This window comes from Euprymna scolopes, chromosome 33 (genome assembly GCF_053919585.1).
Source record: "Euprymna scolopes isolate OS-2025 chromosome 33, ASM5391958v1, whole genome shotgun sequence".
NCBI classification, from domain to species: Eukaryota; Metazoa; Mollusca; class Cephalopoda; order Sepiida; family Sepiolidae; genus Euprymna; species Euprymna scolopes.
Window position 1 is genome coordinate 73,821,168 of NC_136514.1, and position 10,985 is coordinate 73,832,152.

Consider the following 10,985-nt stretch of genomic DNA (forward strand, 5'->3'; position numbering starts at 1 on the left):
TTTTAATAAGGTTTTAAAAGTTAACTTTTATTAATAACATTTTTTTTAGGCAATTAAACAAAGAATCTCATTTTTTTTAATTTTGCTGAAAATGTTAGTCTAAAAATTCACCAAAATTTAGTTACGGATGGAATTTTCCGAATAAAAACATGTTTTTAACTATATGCCCCCTCCCCTCATTCATGATTAATTACTATCTCAACAAGTTGTTTTTGTTTTATGGAAATCGCTCTAGACAAGGCGTGAAGCCACTTGATGGATTTACTAGTTTACTATGAATCGAGGTATTGTATTATTGGCCAAATGTAATCATTATAATATCAAAATGGTGTATGATCTTTTCCAGGATGATTCAATACAATTAGTTTTTTAACTCTATGCAGAACAATGTGCTTCGCTACTATTATATATAAGGAACTTTGCGTGTGTCTGTGTGTGAGTTCGTTCCCTATGGACTCGAAAATGGCTGGGTCGATTTTTATGAAATTTCACATGAAGGTACCTTATGTGCCTGGCAGTGTTCTTAGGTTTTGTATCAGAATGTCTTCGATAAGTAATGATAATCGAAATAATTCGATGAAAGAAGGAACAGGCGATTTTGACCAAAGTTAAAACTCTTATACAGCCTAACATGACAAATGTATTTCAGTAGTTTATTTACACACAAGCAGAAAGGCTCGATATATAAAATCAATAGTAAATTCTTTGATATGACAGGGGCACATTTGAAATGTTTCTGTTTAAAGCATAATTATCGTTATTTCCATGGCAGATGCTCGTCTGAACTCCAATCTCTGGTCCCCCCTCGCCAATCTTTCACGAAAAACACCCGTCTAGCTGAATCCACTGTGAAAAATTTCCCCCACTCTATATCTGTGCCTAAATCAAAACGCGGATTCCATGAACAAAGCTTCTTTCTTAGAACTGCACGCCTGTGGAACTCTGTTCCGTCTGCCTGCTTCCCTCCGGACTACAACTTGGTTGTCTTCAAGTCCAATGTTAACAAATTCCTAATGAACCGCCCCCTTAAGTAAACATTTCAGCAAATCTCCTCACTAACGTAATGTACTTGCAATAACCCTTATCCCTGAGTGGCTTCCGGGCCTTGATAAGTGGTGATCACTGTGTAAAAAAAAAAAAAAAAAAAAAAAAAATGATACTTGACTTTTTCATTTTAAATTTAAATTCAAGCCATTATCACCGCACAAGCAGCAAGGTCAGGCATATAAAATCAACTGTAGATTCTTTGATATGGCAGGGGTGCATTTGAAATGAATGTTTCTGTTAGTGCACAATTGAAGCATGATACTTGACTTTTGCATTTTAAAACTTGAATTAAAGGACAAAAAATAATTTTATAAAATCAACAGTAAATTCTCTACAGTGCAATGTAGACGACAATATATTGTGGACTGTCACTGCGGTGAGGTATGTAAAGCTTCCTCCCAGTGAAACGCAGGCAATCAATTGATTTGATTGAAAAATGGTCACTTTCACTAATTTTGATGTCAATAAAAATATGGGAGTGTGAACCATTCGTTGATCATCATTCAATTCTGAGCAACGTTGGGTCTCCCTGCTAATGAGTAAATAATGAATGTTTTGTTAACTTTTAATTTTTTGTATTTTAATTGTATTGTTATGTGTTTAAAAGTGCAACAAAAGAAGAAATTAAATGAGAACATAAGTTTAAATATAATCTTTTTAAAAATATTTTTACTTAAGCCGACGGCAAAGTCGGTAAACCTAGTGGCATGGAAATGGATGAAATATTATGAGATCAGAGTACACTGAGAAGTAGTTTACTTATTCACATAAATTTCAAAATTTTAAATTCATATTTTGGTGAGAAAAAAAATTTCCAAAGAAGTTACCTTTTGTTAACAGGTTTTAAAGAGGATTCTTTTGACTGAAATTATGAGGTGGCTTCAAGAAATTTCCAGACTTTTTTCATATGAGCACTTTTATTGATAGTACATTCATGAAACTCTAATCTCCTTCGAAGTAATCTCCTCCGGCTGCAATGCACTTGTACCATTCAAACAACTTCTGGATGGTCTCATGGAAGTCCTCTTGTGTGAGCATGTCAGTGACCCTCGTCACAGCCACTTTTATCTTCTCAACTGTCTCGTAATGATAGCCTCTAAGGTTTTCCTTGAGCTTAGGGAATAACCAAAAGTCACAGTCTGGACTATAAGAAAGATGAGGAACTGTCTTGATGCCCATCTTGATTAAATAGTCTGTGACAAGGATGGTGTTGTGGACTGGTGCATTTGTAAAAATCTTCTGCATCTTCAGTTCCTCATTTTTAAGAGTCTACGACAATGTGTACAGTTCCCACACTGACATCAAACTATGCATTTATTGTCTATAAATACACAACAGTCCTTATCCATAAATTTCTTTATTTGGCCAATCAACTCTGGTGTTCTGACTTCCTTACTCCTTCCACACCTCTCATCATCCGTGCCTTCCTTGAATTTCTTATGCCACTCAAAAACTGATGCCCAATTCATGCAAGATGATCAAAAAGCAGTCTGAAGCATTTCAAATATTTCTGTGGCATTTTATTTTCAAGTATTTCTGTGACATTTTATTTTCAAGTATTTCTGTGGTATTTTATTTTCAAATATTTCTGTGGTATTTTATTTTCAAATATTTCTGTGGCATTTTATTTTCAAGTATTTCTGTGGCATTTTTTATTTTCAAGTATTTCTGTGGCATTTTTTATTTTCAAGTTTAAAACAGAATTTTATTGCATACCATTCTCTTAAAGTGCCCTCACATCGAGATTGCATTTCTGAAATTCACCAGCTGTGACAATCAGGCTGAAGGGTGTATTCTAATTACTGCTGTAGCTGTTCATTTGAACCTAAAATCATTAAAATTGGTCAGTCATCTAATACGATGTACAGCAATAACATACTGAATTTTTAAGAGTCTACGACAATTTTAAATACCTGTACAAAAAATGTCTGTAAACTTATCGAAGGTACCTTGTATATAAGAACCGAGGTTAAACTTACCATGTTGACAAACCAACAATTGTCAGGTTTGTGTGAAAACTTTCTATAGAGAACACCACCCAGTATCAGAATACTCTAGAACCCTCTCAATCTTTCTTGAAAGGTTTGGAACAGTTCTGGGACCTTCTGGATTTTTCTAAATCTTGTTCTTCATTATTTTAGATTTTCATGAAAGAAAATCTGAAATTACAGACAAGACCTCTCTGTATGTATAGGGAAGATAAAAAACGATATGACAGCTTAACTGAACTCATGCTTCGGTTTACAGTTATTTCTAGATAATCTTGTGAAGCACTCAAAAGAAGTTTGTCTTTCTATTAACATGTCCAAGACTAAATAAATAATTACTCGTAGAAAAAACAAACTCCTTTTAACATCAGTGGCAACAAATCGAACAAGTTACAGATGCTGTTTACCTTCGGCAAACAGAATCAGTTTAGGTTGAGCCGCCTCTACAAGAAACAAAATCACCGTAATTTCTAAACGCGTACCATACAAAATCAAAGTGATAATCTATAACGCATATGTAGTCTTATACAAACTTGAATGTGTCACCTGGACTGTAGAATTACGTTAGAAAATAAAAACTTTTCAAAGCTACATCATGTGTCACAAATACTGACTGGTGGAGCCACCTGGCAGAGACGTCAAAAGGTACACCACAAGCCTCGTGTTAAACAATACCAGCTTTGACCACAAACATTGTTTAGTAAGTCAATTCACTAGATTACCCGAAACAGTAACAAAGCCCACTTAGCTACTTCAAACGAATATATCTCCTCCTGCAGAACATATCACTAATCATAAACTCTCTGATCACATCAGTATCATAGAGTTGCCAAAACTCACTGGCATCCCATCGATGTCCTTAACAGTGTTCAACGTGATGGGTTCTAAGCTGTTATTATGAGCTTCCGCTTAGAAGTGATGCTTTACAACATATGAAGAAAAAATTATTTTGGAATTGAAATTTTTAATAGAAAAAGAATCATCAACTCACCTGTTCTTTTAAAGTATCTAGTATGTAATAAGCTTGAGGTGAAGCCGGCTGGAAGTGAGCATGGTAGTCAGGGCTCTCAGGGTTAGTGCTATTGAGGAAAAATGAATCAGCATTTAGAAATTGAATTAACCAGAATCTTAACAATTTGGAGAGCATGCAATACAAAATATTGATTGCAACATCCACAAGTAGAAGTTGCGATTAAATTAAAAAAACTTATATCATTTTGACATTTGTTTTCTGTTTAGTGAAAGTCATGCCCATGTATATAAAGGAAAAGTTCCTGCTGGTTAATGTTTACGTAATTCAAGATTAATTTTAAAAGTTTACATAAACAAGCCAAGATTGCAAAGTCTCCTTCCTTGGATAAAAAATTTACTTTCACCATAACTAATGTTTGTGCAAAAAATTTTTTTAAATCCAAGGTGTGGTTATTGAGAAAAGTGTGAACAAGCGAACAGAGGAAAGAGAGTGAATTACTAGGTCTAATCCCTCCTTTGTTGAGGGGACCAAAAAAGTCTTTACTTTGAATGCTTCTTTTTCAGAATGGTTTTATTTTTTTTAATATGTTGGAATCAAAATTTTTTTGTTTTTACATTGAAATGTTTCTTTTTTGTTTTTTTAAAGAATGGTTTTATATTATTAAAAATAGGTTATATTTTAGCAAAAAAATAATCTGAAAAAAAAAAAAATAGACCAACTAAACTCTCATTCAAAAAAAGAATTCTGAATCCCAATTTAATAGAGTATTTGTTATAAAATAAATATCTTAAATATTTTACATCTAAAGTATTTTGTATTAGCAAAAAAAACTGAAGCAAAAAGCAATCAATGTTGTTAAATTCTCAATTATAAGGAAACTAGAAACCATTAAATAAACATCAATCAGAAGATACTTTTGCTTGCTATACACTGGTATGATTTACGCTAAAAAGAAAGAGGAAGTCAAAATTACACCAGTTTATAGAATTTAAACAAAGTTACTAATATAAAAATATCTTGAATCTAAAAAGCAAAACTTATTGCAGGTTTCCCTGAGGATAATAATAATAAAGACTTAAGCGAGCTTACTGAAAGATGTTGTGTATAGTGTCAGCACTAGGGCTCTTCACCCCTCCCCTGTAAAAAAAAAATCTTTTCATACTCTTTATAAACAAACCAATGTTTTTGTTTTGTTGAAAAAAATCCAATTCAAGTTTGAATTAAATTTTCATTGTTTATTTAATAAATTTTCTATTTTTGGTTTTTGTTTTATAAAAAAAAAAAAATGAATTGTCAAATCTTGCTATACTTTCATTTATTGTCTTTTTATTAAAGCAAAATTATTACAATTATAAAAATAAATAACAATGTATCTTTATTGAATAGAAATGACTATATTTATAGAAAATAAATAATATAGTGTATTTTTACCATTTTTCGAATTACAGTAGAACCCCAGGATACGGTGGCCCTAGGATAGTTTTTTTTTCAGGTTACGGTGTGGTATACAATGTTTTTCCAGCCCCTGGTTATGGTATTTGCCCCATCTTGCAGTGTTATTTATAATGTTATTTTATTATATACATGTGTATTATATAGTATACTGTATTTTGTTACTAATTTTTTAATACCATATCCCAGGGTTCTATTGTATTTCGATTCAGTATAATAATATTCCTTAAATGTTTGATTTCATTTTGTTGCTTGGTTGTTTTATGTCATATAAATCTTTATCAAGTTATTTAACGCAGAATCCAGTAACTTTGGAAAAAACGTTTTATACTCCAAGTTGTTAATATTTTTAGATTTATTTATTTGCTTATTCATCTTTGTTTTTATTTTTTTTTTTTTTAAGGAAAACTTTTTGTTTTTAACTTTTTAGAACATTGATTTTTGCAATGGGAAAGAAATAAAACCATTACATCAAAGTTTTGCAATGGGAAAACAATAAAACCATTAGATCAAAGTTTTGCAATGGGAAAACAATAAAACCATTAGATCAAAGTTTTGCAATGGGAAAACAATAAAACCATTAGATCAAAGTTTTGCAATGGGAAAACAATAAAACCATTAGATCAAAGTTTTGCAATGGGAAAACAATAAAACCATTACATCAAAGTTTTGCAATGGGAAAACAATAAAACCATTACATCAAAGTTTTGCAATGGGAAAACAATAAAACCATTACATCAAAGTTTTGCAATGGGAAAACAATAAAACCATTACATCAAAGTTTTGCAATGGGAAAACAATAAAACCATTACATCAAAGTTTTGCAATGGGAAAACAATAAAACCATTACATCAAAGTTTTGCAATGGGAAAACAATAAAACCATTAAAGTTTTGCAATGGGAAAACAATAAAACCATTACATCAAAATTTTGCAATGGGAAAACAATAAAACCATTACATTAAAGTTTTGCAATGGGAAAGAAATAAAACCATTACATTAAAGTTTTGCAATGGGAAAACAATAAAGCCATTACATTAAAGTTTTGCAATGGGAAAACAATAAAACCATTAAAGTTTTGCAATGGGAAAACAATAAAACCATTACATCAAAATTTTGCAATGGGAAAACAATAAAACCATTACATTAAAGTTTTGCAATGGGAAAACAATAAAACCATTACATTAAAGTTTGCAATGGGAAAACAATAAAACCATTACATTAAAGTTTGCAATGGGAAAACAATAAAACCATTACATCAAAATTTTGCAATGGGAAAACGATAAACCCATCACATTAAAGTTTTGCAATGGGAAAACAATAAAACCATTACATTAAAGTTTGCAATGGGAAAACAATAAAACCATTACATTAAAGTTTGCAATGAGAAAACAATAAAACCATTACGTCAAAGTTTTTCAATGGGAAAACAATAAAACCATTAAAGTTTTGCAATGGGAAAACAATAAAACCATTACATCAAAATTTTGCAATGGGAAAGAAATAAAACCATTACATTAAAGTTTGCAATGAGAAAACAATAAAACCATTACGTCAAAGTTTTTCAATGGTAAACAATGAAACCATTAAAGTTTTGCAATGGGAAAACAATAAAACCATTACATTAAAGTTTTGCAATGGGAAAACAATAAAACCATTACATTAAAGTTTGCAATGGGAAAACAATAAAACCATTACATTAAAGTTTGCAATGGGAAAACAATAAAACCATTACGTCAATGTTTTGCAATGGGAACAAAATGAAACCATTAAAGTTTGCAATGGGAAAACAATAAAACCATTAAATTAAAGTTTGCAATGGGAAAACAATAAAAACCTTACGTCAAAGTTTTGCAATGGGAACAAAATGAAACCATTAAAGTTTGCAATGGGAAAACAATAAAACCATTACGCCAAGTTTTGCAATGGGAACAAAATGAAACCATTAAAGTTTGCAATGGGAAAACAATAAAACCATTACATTAAAGTTTGCAATGGGAAAACAATAAAACCATTACATTAAAGTTTGCAATGGGAAAACAATAAAACCATTACATTAAAGTTTGCAATGGGAAAACAATAAAACCATTACGTCTAAGTTTTGCAATGGGAACAAAATGAAACCATTAAAGTTTGCAATGGGAAAACAATAAAACCATTACGCCAAGTTTTGCAATGGGAACAAAATGAAACCATTAAAGTTTGCAATGGGAAAACAATAAAACCATTACGTCAAAGTTTTGCAATGGGAACAAAATGAAACCATTAATGTTTGCAATGGGAAAACAATAAAACCATTACGTCAAAGTTTTGCAATGGGAACAAAATGAAACCATTAAAGTTTGCAATGGGAAAACAATAAAACCATTACATTAAAGTTTGCAATGGGAAAACAATAAAACCATTACGTCAAAGTTTTGCAATGGGAACAAAATGAAACCATTAAAGTTTGCAATGGGAAAACAATAAAACCATTACGCCAAGTTTTGCAATGGGAACAAAATGAAACCATTAAAGTTTTGCAATGGGAAAACAATAAAACCATTACATTAAAGTTTGCAATGGGAAAACAATAAAACCATTACATTAAAGTTTGCAATGGGAAAACAATAAAACCATTACATTAAAGTTTGCAATGGGAAAACAATAAAACCATTACATTAAAGTTTGCAATGGGAAAACAATAAAACCATTACGTCAAAGTTTTGCAATGGGAACAAAATGAAACCATTAAAGTTTGCAATGGGAAAACAATAAAACCATTACATTAAAGTTTGCAATAGGAAAACAATAAAACCATTACGTCAAAGTTTTGCAATGGGAACAAAATCAAACCATTAAAGTTTGCAATGGGAAAACAATAAAACCATTACGCCAAGTTTTGCAATGGGAACAAAATGAAACCATTAAAGTTTGCAATGGGAAAACAATAAAACCATTACGTCAAAGTTTTGCAATGGGAACAAAATGAAACCATTAAAGTTTGCAATGGGAAAACAATAAAACCATTACATTAAAGTTTGCAATGGGAAAACAATAAAACCATTACATTAAAGTTTTGCAATGGGAAAACAATAAAATCATTACATCAAAGTTTTGCAATGGGAAAACAATAAAACCATTAAAGTTTTGCAATGGGAAAACAATAAAACCATTACATCAAAGTTTTGCAATGGGAAAACAATAAAACCATTACATTAAAGTTTTGCAAAGGGAAAACAATAAAACCATTACATCAAAGTTTTGCAACGGGAAAACAATAAAATCATTACATCAAAGTTTTGCAATGGGAAAACAATAAAACCATTACGTCAAAGTTTTGCAATGGGAAAACAATAAAACCATTACATCAAAATTTTGTACATTTTAAGTCAAAAAGGCTTCAGACAGCCTGATTTTATACTTTCAACTATTGCAATTTTGTTTTGGTTTTTTTTTTTTCATTCTAATTTAAATATCAGTTAAGGGTTTTATATTTTTCTCTTTGCAAAATAAAAAAAAATAATAAATAAAGAAATAAATAAAAAGTTCATTGTATATTTAATCTAGACAATCATGTTATTTAGTATATTTACTTAATCAAATGACTTCCATTTTGAAACTTATTAGAAATAAACAGTGTTGCTTCATTTGAAGACTCCCCCTCACCAAGAATGTAGGTCAAAACAAAAGAATATCCATAAACTGATTTTTACAGAAATTATATTGAAAGTAAAATATTTTTTAATCTAATAAATAAGAATCGTAATAAAGAGCAAGCCGACAGAGGTTAAACAGGTTTTCTAGTTCACACAGGATCAAAGGGTCAAACCAAATAAAACTGGTATACTTGGGCTTAAAACTCGAACAATCTTGACAAGGACGAGTGTTGAGTGCATAATGATGTGTCAGTGATGTAAAGGACCCATATCCCTTCTCTACTTCTAAAATATATAGAAATACATCACATGTTACATTTTTTAGTCAGTCGGTTACAATTCAGTTAGAGTTTAGAGTCAACAGCTTGAACCCAACAGACAGTCGTCAGAAGATTAAGACTTCTTGTGAAAGCAACAAGAGGTAGCAATGTATTGCAGATGAATCGATAGAGAAATTCCCACTCTCCTTCTAAGGATAGGCAGAAAACAGAGGCGTGACTTCAACCATGAAACGAATAAAGTTCCAATTGTCCAGAGAAATGAGACTTGCATTGTTGTTATGAGTTTTTGTTCCAGAGGAGCCGACACAGTCAAGAGGACTGATGTACCGTAACATGAACATTTGGCGCAATATAAGCAGACATTCCCCACAACGGAACAGAATATCTGTAAATTGATTTTTTAAAATGAATGTTTATTTACATATTTTTTTTTATATGTGTATTTACAGAAACATTTTTACAGAAATAATTAATAATGAATATAAAATATTTTTTCAAATATAATAAATTAAAATAAATAGAAAAGAAACTGAATGTATGTTTAAATAAACGAAAAAATGAATGAACGTTAACAAAGTGTAAAAAATGTAAATGTTCCACATATAATAAATCAAATAAAATAAATATAAAAATGTATTAGAAGGCTGTTTGCAATGTAGAATATCGGGATGTTCAAGTGATGTATGAACAAAAACAGACACACAAATGGATTAAAAATCTTTGCATATTTATTTTTCAAAATCTTTCCCATATAAATCAGTAGGTGTGGACTTGGTAAATGTATTTGATAATTTCGAGAGGTAACTCTCTTTTTCAAAAAGCAAACGAACCAAAATATGCCATAAAAACGGAATAAAGAATACAAAATCAGGTCAACAAACATAATTTTTAAAAATGTCTATTTGAACATATATACTGGCAGAGTTTTTAGATTAAGTAAAGAAATGTTGTTAGCAGGATCTTCAAATTAAGGAACACTGCTTACTTCTGAGGAGTTTCAAAACTGGAAAGAATTTGAATGAGTAAATATGCAAAATCACCACAATTACTTTCACCGTTTATTAAATGTAGACATAAACATTTAGGAATATCAGTTCTGGTTTCGCCTTTCACCTTAAATACATGTCATTATACAATAGATATATAACTTGACAATAGTGATAGCACATATACATGGAATGAACAAAAAGTAATTCTTTTCATAAATTATTATTAAAATGATATCTAAATTTGGATTAAAATAACAAATGATAAACAATCTGAATGTTAACAGAACAAGACGAACAAAAATTGTTAAGTCAATTCTTTAATGTTGTCTCAGTCAATATTTCAGAGGTGTGGGGTATGGGTTATAGAAATGTTCAGATTTTTATAAAAATTTATAAAATAAAAACTTCACATAGACAATCATCATATAAACACACAATTAGGATGAGTAAAAATTGTTGAAAGTTTTGCATCATTCCGCAGCTCCAGGTGACTTCGCAGTTGCTGAACCAAACTGGATCGTGCAATGCTAAGTTCATTTTTTCCAAGTACTATGTACCAGAGCTGTCACAATGCATTTGTTGTTTTTGTTAATGGAAATTGCTCCAGACAAAGCAAGA

General features: G+C 30.6%; 1 protein-coding gene across 4 annotated transcripts in view; it reads right to left on the bottom strand.

Moving 5' to 3' along the window:
- The window catches only part of LOC145258297 (WD repeat-containing protein 7-like), a 224,915-nt gene that overhangs the window by 64,759 nt on the left and 149,171 nt on the right, over positions 1-10,985 (bottom strand). For all 4 annotated transcript variants that reach the window (XM_080116338.1, XM_080116339.1, XM_080116336.1 and 1 more), the window contains one exon: positions 4,027-4,114. In XM_080116338.1, the coding sequence (XP_079972464.1) occupies positions 4,027-4,114 (88 nt within the window). The remainder of the gene's footprint in view (positions 1-4,026; positions 4,115-10,985) is intronic.